Raw genomic sequence first — 13,105 nt, 5'->3', positions numbered from 1 at the left:
AGGAGACCGAGGCAGGATGGTAGTCCTGAAAAAGATCCTTCTGCCAACTGCTTTGCGGGTGGACGTGGATATATTTTCATGTAATGTAATACTCGATTTAGTTTGGTTCATATTTTAGCAAATGCTTCAAGTAAAGGCACTCCCGCATTAAAAAAATAATTGGAATACCAATAACAGCTCCCGTAAACAATCTGTAAGCGTAACTTGAACGAAGGAAAATATTTTATTACGTGCCCAAATACATTAATTAAACAAGTGTCATGAGGAATGGTGTCTACTTGAAGGGAAAGATGGAAGTCATTCCCACCAATTTGACAGCCCAACTTTCTTACGCTTACCGTGGAAGGGAAGTGGTATGCAAATTCTACAACTTGGAAGAAGGCTTTTTCGAACTCCGACCTGCTATGAACTCTTGCATCTTCTTAAACTGGGCTTTGGTCATTCCCTTGTAATACTCATGACCCCTCTCCTGAAATTAAACAATCAAAACATGTCCATACATTGTCATGAATAAGAACAAACACACGCTAAAACAACATTCGTAGCGTTACATACTAGAACTTGAGTGCAGAATTTGAGCTAAGTCACGCAATCTATCGACCATAATAATTAAATTCCCAACTCCCCGATCATAAGACCTATCACTTACGAGCGCAGACCGACAAATCTAAACCAACATTGTTAGTAAAAGGTATGTTAGTGGTAAAATGGGCACCTTTTCAAGCGTAAGGGCGTCGGCCAGGTCCAGCTTAAGCCCGTCATTGATAACAGCCTTGTACCTCAACACCATGTCATGGTTATTTTTCCCAATGGCCTCACCTACTTCACGAGCTTTCTTCAGCAACTCACTCTCTTCCACAACGTGGTTCACGAACCCCAACTTTTCGCCCACCTCCGCTGTCAACGGCGTCGCCGCCAGCGACACTTCGCGCGCTTTGTTGGGCCCTATGATCCTCGAAAGCTTCTGGGACAAACCCCACGACGGAAATATCCCAAATCTATTTTCAAACCAAACAAGCAGAAACGGTTAGAGATATTGCGTACCAATTCGGACTTCGATTCTAGATCCAAAATCTGAAATGAAAGAAGGGATTGATACGGACCTAGCGTGAGTGTCCATGAATTTAGCTCCTTTCGTCGCGATGATGATATCGCAGGCGAGCGCGATCTCGAACCCGGCGGTGACCGCGAACCCGTTAATTGCTCCGATGATGGGCTTTCGGCACCGTTCCATCTGGGAAACGGGGTCGGACTCCACGTCCTTCACATCGCCTTTGAAAACGTCCTCGGCGGAGGTGAGATCGACGCCGGAACAAAACGCGCGACCGGACCCAGACAGAACGATGACCCGGACCGATTCGTCTTGATCTAGGGCCTTGAAGGCCTGGGCAAGGTCCGTCATCATGGGCCGGGGCAGCGAATTGAGCGACTTGGGACGGTTGATCGTCACGAACGCGATTCCGGTCGGTTCGCGGTTTACAAGTATGAGATTTTCCGGCGACGATTGGTGGCGGGCCATATTGGTAGGTAATACGGCGGCGTTTAGGGAGAAATGGATTTGGTTTTTGGGTTGGATTGGATTGGCGCGGAATCGGTTGAACTCGGATTGGAATGCGTGTGGATGGTGTCGTTTTTGCTTTGGAATGCGTGGAAGAGTTATCGTGACGATTTGTTTTAGTTGACACTGGACGCCACGATGAAACTGACAGTTGAGTGTTGCGCGGGCCCGCCAAATAATGGCCATGGGCTTCACGGGCCTCAACTACAGGCCTGAAGAAATAAATAAATAAATGGGTCCGAATACACATTGAAAGCCCAACCCAATTTCGCTTTTATTTGGTACATTCATTTTTGTGCAAGGCGATTCTAGACGAGAAAAGAACAAGCCGAGAGTGGAGAAGTTGTATTATATCCTCAAAAGTCAAATTATTTTTGTGGAAAGCCATTTATCAGCTTCTCACCTCTCGTGGCAAATTGCTTTTATGACGTGAGATCACTAATGAAGGCATGATGTCTTCTATGTGGACATGGACATCCATATGACCGTGTACAAGATGAAATAGTGACAATGAATCCGTTGCACAAAAGTTTACTATCATCACAGAGAGGAATGACTCGGGAGAATTAATAGATTCTTTGGTTTGCCCATGTGTTGTCGAAGGTGACAGAAATAGTGGCAGTCACTGGGTCATGTGGTAAAGAGAGTTAAACATCGTAGCTAGTGACAATAATTTAGTAAATTTGTTGCATGAAAGTCATTTTCTTCGTGACGAAGAAAGAATCAGGAGAATTAACTATTTTTTGGGCTTGCCCATGTGCTGGATGTTTCTAACCGAAGGTGACGGAAATGGCGGTTAGACTGATGCTCAAGCTTGTGCAGTGAATTCTAACGCATGATGGGGGAGTGCTAGGTTTTACATGGTACCCCTATCGATGACATCAAGCGTTTAGACTTTAGCGACTCAATTGTCATTCATTTCGTCCAATCCTAGAAATGGTAGCAAGGTTGCCCACCAATTGGCTACTATAAGCTATGTAAAAATTCAGAATGAACCGAGTTTAAATTCAGAACGCAATAAATTAAAAAATAAAAGGTCATATTCACTAAAACAATCCACCACGTATCTCTCATTTATTCTTCATTAAGCTTATTACAACAATATTATATAATCAGGAAGCTCTTCTGGGCACATTCTTTTTATATACTCTTTCTTTTCTATCTTTTTTTTTTTTTTTGTTGCAACGATGCTGGCAATTACGACCCGATGAAACAATGAGATTTATATATTAAGAACCCAAAGGAAGAAGAAAAAAGGATAATAATTAAATAATAATTACTAAATTCTCTGTAGAATAATTAACATTATTCATTTAACTGCACTTTTGATCCAGGCAACAAATTTAAGACTGAATGAGTTGCAGAACATTGATGGGTGAAATGTCATTGGAGTCTCCATACAAGAGACGTCTTGCTATGATTACATTAGCAGCTTCAGAAGGATGGTAGGGATCCCAGAACACATACTTTGATCTCTCCCTGCAAACTTTGGACGGAGGACCGCACGGAATCAGACCCCCGAAGCGCCCCGCCACATGACAGCATGCAGAATTTGCATTCATAAAACCTGCATTTAACATAACCAAAAACACTCAGCACTGCATCGCTTTGATTCGTAAGAAAAAATTGTTATAAAAAATTAAATTTCTCATATGCCTTGTCGTTCTCACCAAATGATATGTAGTTCTGAGTAATGTCATTTACAATGCCATAAACATCTGCATAAACAAATTTGGACCCCTCAAGGTTGGCGTTAAGCTCCGTGAGAAGGCTCTTCAACTCGGGGTTGAACAATCGCGCTAACTGATTTGGTTTTTCGACACAGGAATCTCCTGCACCAAGATTTGTATCCCTCTCATAGGGTATGCACCCAATTGGTCCTACATTTGTCACAATTATCTTCCTTGCTCCCAAATTGTACAGTCTCTGCAAGGGTAACGCGTCTATCAACTAAACCTGTAATGGCGAATATTCATATGTACAAACTAAGGGAAAACGAAAGTAAATTTACTGTGAGTTGTAGTCTGTATCTTGAAATCATAATTCCCACAAATGTTTCCGGAGGTATCAATTTTTGCTCAGGAGCTGAGATCACCGGCGTCAAGTAGTTGTTAATGAAATCGTTCGAGCCCATTGTTACGGAGAAGAGAGCCTTGCTTAATAGCTGCAGAGCTGCAGGAAGGCCAATGCTGGAGATAATGTCTTGCCTGGTATTAGCAAAGAAATCTAGCTGTTCATCCAGGTTTAATCGACCTCCCTATCAAATTACACGAGGTTTTTACGTCACATCAAAGCAGTGTATGTACAAATAAATAAAAACTCCAAACGTAGAGTATATATCACAAGAAGCCTTACAAAAATCTTTCCTGTGTGATTAAGAATTCCACCTCCACCTGAAGCATAATTTACACCCTGCAGAACTTTCGGCCCGGCAGTTGCTGGAGACAAGTAAGGAGGACTGAAACCTTTGAAGCCAACTTGCTGACCTGTTAAAACTAAAATCAATAAAAAAGAATGAAGAAAACCAGAAACAAAATAAATTGAAAAATAGAGAACTTGCCTATGATGTCAATAATTGTTCTTCCATTTGTGTATCTTCCAGTTGGCTTTCCGAAATCGATTCCGTTAGGAAGATAGTTGGCCTTGGAGAGTGACACAAGGTAGTTGTTATTTCCTGCATCGACCAGAGAATCCCCAAACACAAAATTTGCAGGAACATATTTTGCCAAGCATATTCTCCAAAAAAACACAAAAATTGTTGAAATTTGGAAGAAAATGCCGAGCTTAGTGACTGTTCTATTTGATAGGCCACCCATTGCAAAGGATGTGAAGAAGGTTAATACAAAAGTTTCATACATGCAAATTGAAAATATATAATGAGACGAAATATGATTAGTTGCAGGCTTTAGAGTGCTTTGACCAGCTTTCAATATTAAGGCAAAAGCGTATCTCAAAATATCAAAATTCTAACTAACTAAAATGAAGACAAACTCATAAGGAAATCGTAGAAGTTTCACCATAAAATTATTTGATAACTCAACTCTTTATTAACATATATAAGATTTGATAAACTTCCGATGTGAGACATTTCTTCACATCCTCACATTTGATAAAATCCAAAATATGTCACACCATTTGCAATTTACAAAAGAAGATTTATTAAATCCACTTTTAAGTATGATAATAAAGATCATGAATAATGATGACTAAGGATTACGTAAGCTTTGCGTGAGTAAAACACAAAAGTAAAAGAAATTGTCAAGTTTGTTTGTAAGGAAATGCTATGATTAATCGCACGCGTGCACATGCTAATACATAAAGTTTGAACGGTCATGATCAACTTTGCGCACAACTGATCCTAATGAAAATATTTTTCTTCACTACTCTTAAATAATGGTGATATTCATATCCTATTTATTACTGTTAAATGCGTTTAAATTTTAAAAATTGTGTAGAGAATAGACATAAATCTCAAACTTCAAATGTATTCAATGATGATAAATAAAATGATGATCATTATCACCGGATTGTGACGTAAATGCACCTGATCCTAACACTCCTCTTGTTTGTAAACATTGATTGCCCTGCAAAATTAGCAGCAACCAAACGTGGTGACAATGCTGGTGTACAGTTTCAACGCCACAAGAAGTACATATTCAAGTGACTAAAGATCCACTTGCATATATCAGACCAAAAATATAAAAAAAAAAGTGGCCAAAGTTGGAACCCTAGTGTGAAGTCCCTGCACTAATTATTTTTCTCAACTACTCAAAGTCAGAATATTTCCTTTAGCTTCATACAAATTTGCAATGACTCAAAGTCTAAACCAAAGCTTTTATAGGAAGAGTAGTTTAGGCAATACCTATAAACCAGTCGGCATTTATAAGCTGCGTGACTGGCCGGTGCCTAATGTTGGAATTTTTTGGATCGCCGGGTCCGCCCCACTCTAACGACATTGATACTATTCCCAACTTAACTACCGTCAGGTGTAAGATTTTACCACAAAAGATCTCAATATTAGTTAGAGTGAGGTAATCATATTTAAACCTATTGGGTTTCTTTGAACCCACCGATGTGGGACTTTAACACTTCCCCTCATGGGTAACCTCATTTAGTGGTTCACACGTGGAGAGCTTGCACCGTGGGCTCTGATACCATGTTGGAATATTTTGGATCGCCAGGCCTGCCCCACTCTAACGACACCAATACTGTCCCCAACTTAACCATCTCCCAAATCCATCAGGTGTGAGATTTTACCACAAAAGGCTTCAGTATTAGTTAGAGTGAGTTAATCATATTTAAACCCATTTGGTTTCTTTGAACTCACCGATGTGGGACTTTAACACCTAATGGGCCCATGAGAGAGTTACCGGCAACGGGATACAAATGCCATAGAGATAAAAGATTGTCCTAGGTTCGATTTATGTAAATTGCTACTCTAATACATTCTATAATGGCTACTAGATATAAGAATTTCCTTTGACATGATGTTTCTGTATCAACCCGTGGGCTGATAATCTCTTTTGCAGTTCCTTGCCACTGTTTCCCTACATTCATAACCATGGCTCTCACTCTCAGGGATGGTCTTAAAACTGCCTTTGCAAAGGTATTATAAGAATATTTGTGTCGAAATAGAATCCAAATTGGTTGTCGAAAGAGAATCCAAATTGTTATTCTCTACATACTTGAAAGATGATGATTGAAGCTATTAGCTTTTTAGGAAGCTTGGATCCAGCATCCAAGTTTAATCTTATTTCTTGGCAACATGTTTTCTGGAAGCAAAATTTGAAAAAAAGCAAATTTTGTACTATAACCATGGGCATTATTTGTTATGTTTTTGATCATACATATTCTTATTGCAATAAATTTATAGCTCAAGTGGTTAAGAGTAGTAGCGGATGGAGGGTGAGTGCATTGGGTGTCGTTGACCCCAATAACTTGCTTTTCCACCAAGTTCTAAACAGCAAAAGAATTAAAGGAATCATGTTTCATTTTATATATTTCCAGGTAATTAGAAGTCTCCACCAAACCATTATGTGTTTAATTTGAGCATTTGATATTTATACAGTAAAAACGTGTAAATAGTTGTGTTGTGGCTAAATAATAACCAGCCATGGTGACATGTCTGTACTTGTACTCCCCATTTAACTGATTGATCATCAACTCTGAATCACCAAACACCTCAACTTTAGTTGTCCCCAACTCTATCAAGATTTCCAGGCCAATTATCAGTGCCCTGTACTCTGCCTGATTGTTGGTAATATCTTGATAATCCAAAAGAAATGAATAACAGTGTTGAACACCCTTCGGATCAATGATGACAATCCCGACCCCAACAACATGTTGAGTGCAAGATCCATCAAAATACAGATTCCAATGAGTGATCCAGAGGCTGGTTATTCTCTTTACTTCTTATTAAATCCATTTGTCCTTGCCCGATAAGGCTTTGCTTGGTAGGATCTAGAGGCTGGCCACTTCTAGAGTCCCTGGGATATTGATAAGTTCATCCTGTGATTCTTGGTGCTCGACCAAGAAGGTTGCAATTGCTTGCCCCCCTTTATTACTCTTTGAGGCACATATTGAAAACTGAATTTTGATAGTGCTAGAATCCATTTGCCAATTCTTCAAGTTAGCATTGGTTTTGACAGCATATATTTGATTACATATGTCTTAGCAATAATGTGAATGTAGCAAGGCAACATGTAATGCCTTAGCTTGCAGGCAGTGAAGTACAGGGTTAAACACAGCTTCTCCACTTGGATATATCTTGTTTCAATCTCAATAAGGATTCTACTAAGATAGTATATTGCTTCTTCTTTCCCACCTTCATTGTTTTAGGCCAACATGCTATCTTTTGACTTTTCAGAGGCAAAAATATAAAGCTTTAAAGACTTCCCTTTCTAAGGGGGCATGAACACTGGTGGGGAGGCTAAGTAAGCCTTTATCTTGTCAAAGGCCTCTTGGTGTGGTGGGCCACACTTGAACCTTTTTTTATCTTTTAATCTTAGCAAAGGAGTCAACGGCTGAATCTTGCTCGCCAAGTTAGCAATAAATCTCCTTAGGAAGTTGATTTTCCCCAGCAGCTTTTGCAGTTGTACTTTATTGGTGGAAGGAGATGATTCCATTATTGCCCGAGCTTTGTTTTTGTTTACCTCTACCCATCTTTATTAAGTGTTGTTCCTTAGTTTTGGACTTCACCACAATTTCATCAATGTACACTTCCATGTTATGGTCGATTAAGTCATGAAAAATGGCGTTCATTACTCTCTGATAGTTGCACCAGCGTTTTTGAGTCCGAATGGCATAACTACATACTCATATGCTCCAACATGCCTTGGGCATCTAAAAACTGTCTTATGTGTATCTTCTTTATCCACTTTCATCTGATTATAACCAACATTCCCATTTATGAAAGATAGAATTTTGTGTTTTGCAACTGCATTTATGGATAAGTCATCCATGGGCATGGGGTATTCATTTTTAGGCATGGCTCCATTAATGTTTCTATAGTTAACACAACATCGAACTGCATTAGTTATAGCTTTTAATACAGGTACAATGTTGGCCAACTACTCGACATACTTGGTAGGCCTAATAAATCCAACATTTACCAGCCTTTCGATCTCTTCTTTGACTTTTTCTTCGATCTTTTTTGACATTCTTCGTGGTGCTTGCTTTATAGGTTTATATCCCTCCTTAAGAGACATTCTGTGTTCTACTAAGGTTAAATCTAAACCTGACATTTCAATGTAATGCCAACCAAAACAATCTTTAAATTCGTGCAGAAGGCTAACTATCCTTGCCCAATCCTTAGCTTCCAACAAGCCACTGATCTGTATAGGCCTTGGATTTTCCTCAGTTCCTAAGTCAATGGTTTTTAAAGGGTCCTGTACCTCTAGTGCTGGCTTGTTAGGTTTTGTACATAAAAATTCAACTAACTCTAAGCCCTCAGGCATATCATCGGGCCAATACGAGTCATAATACACTTAGCCATATTTATGACGGTCTCTATCTTTTTCTCAAAACACTATTCTTCTTCTTTGTCCTAGCTGCTTGAAGCTTTTTCGCTCCATTTTTCTTCTTTCTTGGCCGAGCTTTCCCTTTCTTACTTTCTCTCTCTCATACACCAACTTCTTAATTAAAGACCTGACTGCAACTACTTGGTCATTTCTTTTTTGTTCTGACATTTATTGGTGTTGGGGAGCTGGAAGGATATGGGGTCTATCCCATTCTTCCCTAGTGAGAAACAATCCTTGCTTTAAAAGCTTTTGGGCCGTCACCTTAGTCAGGCAACCATTCTCATCAGCTCCTAGGCACTGCAGAATCCCAACACTGGGATTGTAAAAACTGGCTTCTGCAATGTTGGATGTAGTGAGAAATGGCCATGACTCGGCCTCCACCATTTCCCAAAATCCTGGTTCCATGGCCCTTGCATCATGGTAAACAGCTATTTGTTGATGCAGGGTAGAAGGCACATAGAGACTCTGGTGAATCCAATCTATGCCCAACAAGGTTCCATTAGTGGAACTACTGTCCACCACGAAGAATACTCTCTTTCGGCTGAAGACCATTATGTTTGAATACACTATTTCAGGCTTCTTCCTTGAGAGTTCGGGCAAACCTATCTGATTGGATTCTTCTTTTCCTGCTTCCTCAACACTAACATTGCCATCATAAGTTCTGTTGCCAAGTAATCACCTTACATTGTGGCAGGCTAATCAGGGTTGGCACAAAACATGTCAGATAAAATATAGGTCATGTTTACGTGGAAGTTACTAGGTCCAGGTAAATCTTTTTTCTTGCCTCTAATATGGTCCATGAACTTATCTAACCAGGCATGTGCTTCTTTTGGTAACATTAGTTCGGGCAATTCCTCCCTAGTTATACCAAAGTTTAACACTTGCCCTGGGATCTCACAAATAGTATCAAACAACAAAGGTGAAGGTATTCATTTCTCATGTGAAATAGTTTCAAAACATATTGGCTGCGGGCTTCATCTTGGGGTTGGCATCATTATCATATCCTCTTAAGCTCTCTTGAAGATTATGTACTTTCCAGGATGAAGGTTTTGTGGCACATGATCTCATTCTCCCTCAGTCTTGCTATTGACCATTTCCACCTCATTTTTGCTTCTCCATTGAAGTTAATTTCTTCCCCAATGAGGCACTTTTTCAAACTTCACATTCTCAGAGGTTTATGATGTAGCAGAGACTTTTAATGAGTTCATATGGGCTTTGTGTTGCCTCTGGACTCTTCTGATCATAGAAGCTCCTATTTCCTTTACTGGTTTTCCATCATTCCCTACTACATACCATTTTCATCCAAGTCGAGCTCATTCTTGGTGACTGGGGATACTGGGTTCTTTGTTCTTCCTTTCATTCTGACATCATTATAACTTGGTTGGGGAGGCCTTACATCCATCCATTTTGGAATTTTGGCCTCTCTATCCTCCACTTCTTCTGAGGCTTTATAGTTTCTGAATACTTCAGACAAGCTTTTTAGTTCAGAGTCCCCTCCCAATCTTTGGAAGACATTTCTGGAGGTGTCTTTTTCAGCTGCCAGCATGATGCTCATATGACCTTCATGCTTTTCCTTCTCTCTTCTTCTGATCAACTCTTGATCAATGATAACTCCTGATGCTGGCACTTCTAACTCACACTCACATTGGCACTTGCTACACAACACCACCCCTTTAACTATGGTTATTTTGGGTTTCTCAGGTAACCTGATAGCTCATTTTGTAGGTCTGTCAAATTGCCTATTTTCTGCTTTCACTTCCCACATGGCTTTTCCCTTCCCTTTCTCAACCCAAGTCAGGTTGATCGTGTTTATTGGGGCCTCTGGGAAATGATCTGTGTCAATCATCATATTGGCCTGGGGTTTCTCCAACAACAACTTTCCTTTGACTATGAGGTCTTGTATCCAATCCCTTGACTAGACACAGTTGGTTATGAAGTGGTTAAAAGTATAGTGCAGTTTACAATACTTATTTTCTCTTAATTCTTCTGGTTTAGGCATCTTTTTGGTGTTGTCGGGCATAATCACTCTTACCCGCACCAACTATTCTAGATCTCCACGGCTTTGGTTAAATTAAAAGAGTAACTCTAGTATTTAGGGGGCTTTATATGGACAAATCCATCGTCATTCATCATTACTTTCTGATCTTTGACTAACTGGACTAAACCTTTCACTATTAAAGGTTTGAAAGGAATGGTCATCTCTACTGCACACATTTCAATCCTCTCTACTCCATTGTCATTACTTTCTCCAAGCTTTGATTCTTCAAACTCCAATTGATGAATCGCAGCTTTGCTCTTGTAGAAAGGTGGCACTTTGGATGAGTGTTTCACTTATTATTCCTCAATCAACAACTTCTCATACTTTGTGGCAGCAATTACCAGCTCTTATAGCTCATTGAATTGTACATCATAAAACTTTTTTCTCAAAGGTAGCCTTAATGCCTTCTTGGCAATGGATATAAGTTGGGCATGGTTGATAGGGAATTGGCACCTTATCCTTGTCTTTCTAAACCTCATCATGAAGTCCTCTATGGACTTATGGTCATATTGCTTCACCTCAACTAGATCGTTGATAGTCATCTTGGGCTTCACCATATAGAACTGTTCATGGAAAGCCATCTCCATTTGCCCCTAGTTAGCAATGGAATTAGGGGCCAATGAAGAATACCACTGAGATGCTAAGCCTACAAACGAATTCCCAAACAACCTTAACTTGTAGTTAGGATTGTCTTCAAATGCCACAAAGTAGTTAGAAAACTTGAAGATGTGATCTCTAGAGGACACACTATAGTTCTCCCCACTAAAAGTTGGGAACGCGGGCATCTTGAAGTTGAGGGGAAAACGATTCTGCTCATCAATATACTCAGGGTAGGGCTTCTGGTAGGTGATCCTAAACAACAGGCGAGCCTGGGGTTGAGCATTATGGACCACCATCATTCTTAACTCAACTAACTCATCTCTGAGTTGCTGGTTGGCTATATTATTATGGGGTGTAAGGAGGTTCCCACTTCGGGCTACACTCATTGCCCGAGAAAGCTTCATTTTTTGGTTCGGCCTGTCTCCATTTGGCCTCTCCTCCCTTATTAGCCAATGGTGGTGGCCTATAAGGAGGAGGCTTGCCCGCAATTATGGACATAATTTTTCCACTAGATTCTCCAACTTGTTAGTTCATTCCATACTTTTTCTTGTCTTGCCCGGCCCATCCCCTACTATCTAGTAAGAATAGTAGCGGGTCAGGCAAATAAGTTTTCAGGATCTCTTTTAATATTGGCTAACTAGCTCCAGGCCCTACTCTCTCATTTCCTCTTTCCTTCATTTCCTCGAGTAAAGGAAACAGGGGAATAGCTGGTTCCTTTTCAAGGTTTGCCTCCCTCATCATTTCTCTAGCATAACTATCTTTTAGGGTAGAGTACTCTAGATCTAGTATTCTCCGCAAACTTCCTATTAAAGAATAGAGTCTGCTCACCTCTCATCTGGACTCTAAAGAGATCTTCTCCATACTTTTCAACACTTGCACCATGGTGGCTTGCAAGTCTTCATTAGTCACATTTCTTCCCGACTTCTAAGATGAAGTCGGGCTTTCCAAAATAGCTGGTCCTTGTAGGGAAGGGAAATCTTCTAGGTCATGTCTGATCTTGGTAGATACTGGGATGGCCCGTACTCTGTGTTCCACCTGAAGGTTCGCTCATTCCTCTTCCTTTTTGGCATACAAGACTAACTAAGTCCTACTAGGCGTGCCAAAACTATGTTCGAGGCAAAATATGGATCTAGCATTTCGCACAGCTCCCCAAGGGTTAATGGCACTTTGAGTGTGTATGTTGGTGTCTGCTGGCTTCTTACTGCTTGATATGCTTCAAGAAAAGTACAAAGTTAGTTTTGAAATGTGCCTTTGTGGGGCCTTAGGTGTAGGCCTTGAGGCTCACAATCAAAACTAACAACAAGTTTGGCGTGCCACTGCTATCTCAGTTATAGCAGATGTAGAATGAGTGTGTTTTAAGTCGATTATTTGTGCCCCAAGTTACTCAAACTTCTTGTTATCAAAAAATTATTGCAGATGAGTTAAGTCTACATTGAATTCTTTTTCTTGCCTTGTAAACAATGACTTTTAGTGTATGATCTTGTATGTTTGAATTAAGGGAGTCCAAAGCCTTTTAGACCATTTACTTGATTCTAGGTTGTGCTTTAATGAAAACAAATTTCTTAAGTTAACCAGATCCGGATGTAAATGAGACTCTTAGGTAGAAAATGACTAAGAATAACTTGAATATATGCTAAAAAGTACATTTAAGTGACATATCTACTAATTTAAATTAACAAACAAAGAGATTCGGGCAAGACTTCACCTTGTTTGGCAAGGTTGAACCTCTTGCAGCCACTTCTCTTTGAGTTTATAAAGGTTGTGCTCTAAAAAGGGATGGATGGTAAACAGGTTTTACACAAGGAAATCGATAGTACACCACTAGGGCCTTAGCAGAGCTTTCACACTAGACAACAGATAGCTTTTCTAAGGAAACTATTGCTAAAATGA

General features: G+C 40.0%; 2 protein-coding genes across 2 annotated transcripts; both read right to left on the bottom strand.

The window, feature by feature from the left end:
- Window positions 1-204: 204 nt before the first annotated feature.
- Window positions 205-1,659, bottom strand: LOC125477432 (probable enoyl-CoA hydratase 1, peroxisomal). The gene is made up of 3 exons (XM_048584532.1): window positions 1,104-1,659; window positions 716-998; window positions 205-469 (listed from the first exon to the last, which is right to left on the bottom strand). Exons 1-3 carry the CDS (start codon window positions 1,517-1,519, stop codon window positions 365-367), a joined length of 804 nt encoding a protein of 267 aa, XP_048440489.1. The 5' UTR covers window positions 1,520-1,659; the 3' UTR covers window positions 205-364.
- Window positions 1,660-2,422: 763 nt separating this feature from the next.
- LOC125477467 (GDSL esterase/lipase At4g16230-like) lies at window positions 2,423-4,440 on the bottom strand. Its single transcript, XM_048584611.1, has 5 exons — window positions 4,119-4,440; window positions 3,914-4,044; window positions 3,570-3,815; window positions 3,229-3,484; window positions 2,423-3,125 (listed from the first exon to the last, which is right to left on the bottom strand). The coding sequence occupies exons 1-5, from the start codon at window positions 4,414-4,416 to the stop codon at window positions 2,902-2,904; spliced, it is 1,155 nt and encodes a 384-aa protein (XP_048440568.1). The 5' UTR covers window positions 4,417-4,440; the 3' UTR covers window positions 2,423-2,901.
- Window positions 4,441-13,105: the final 8,665 nt, after the last annotated feature.

This window comes from the organism of the source record quoted next, unplaced genomic scaffold, assembly GCF_019419815.1.
Source record: "Pyrus x bretschneideri cultivar Hongxiangsu unplaced genomic scaffold, Pyrus_bretschneideri_v1 Contig21, whole genome shotgun sequence".
Classification (NCBI taxonomy): domain Eukaryota; kingdom Viridiplantae; phylum Streptophyta; class Magnoliopsida; order Rosales; family Rosaceae; genus Pyrus; species Pyrus x bretschneideri.
Note: the sequence above shows the minus strand (reverse complement) of the source record. Positions and strands in the feature narration are given on the sequence as shown.

Excerpts from the sequence above, each read along its gene's own strand:
- LOC125477432 (XM_048584532.1), bottom strand. The coding sequence starts at position 1,519 with ATGGCCCGCCACCAATCGTCGCCGGAAAATCTCATACTTGTAAACCGC. Across the intron at positions 999-1,103 it reads TTCATGGACACTCACGCTAG|ATTTGGGATATTTCCGTCGT; the intron begins GTCCGTATCAAT and ends GTTTGAAAATAG. Across the intron at positions 470-715 it reads ACGCCCTTACGCTTGAAAAG|GAGAGGGGTCATGAGTATTA; the intron begins GTGCCCATTTTA and ends GTTTAATTTCAG.
- LOC125477467 (XM_048584611.1), bottom strand. The coding sequence starts at position 4,416 with ATGTATGAAACTTTTGTATTAACCTTCTTCACATCCTTTGCAATGGGT. Across the intron at positions 3,816-3,913 it reads ATCACACAGGAAAGATTTTT|GGAGGTCGATTAAACCTGGA; the intron begins GTAAGGCTTCTT and ends GTAATTTGATAG. Across the intron at positions 3,126-3,228 it reads TCAGAACTACATATCATTTG|GTTTTATGAATGCAAATTCT; the intron begins GTGAGAACGACA and ends TGTTAAATGCAG.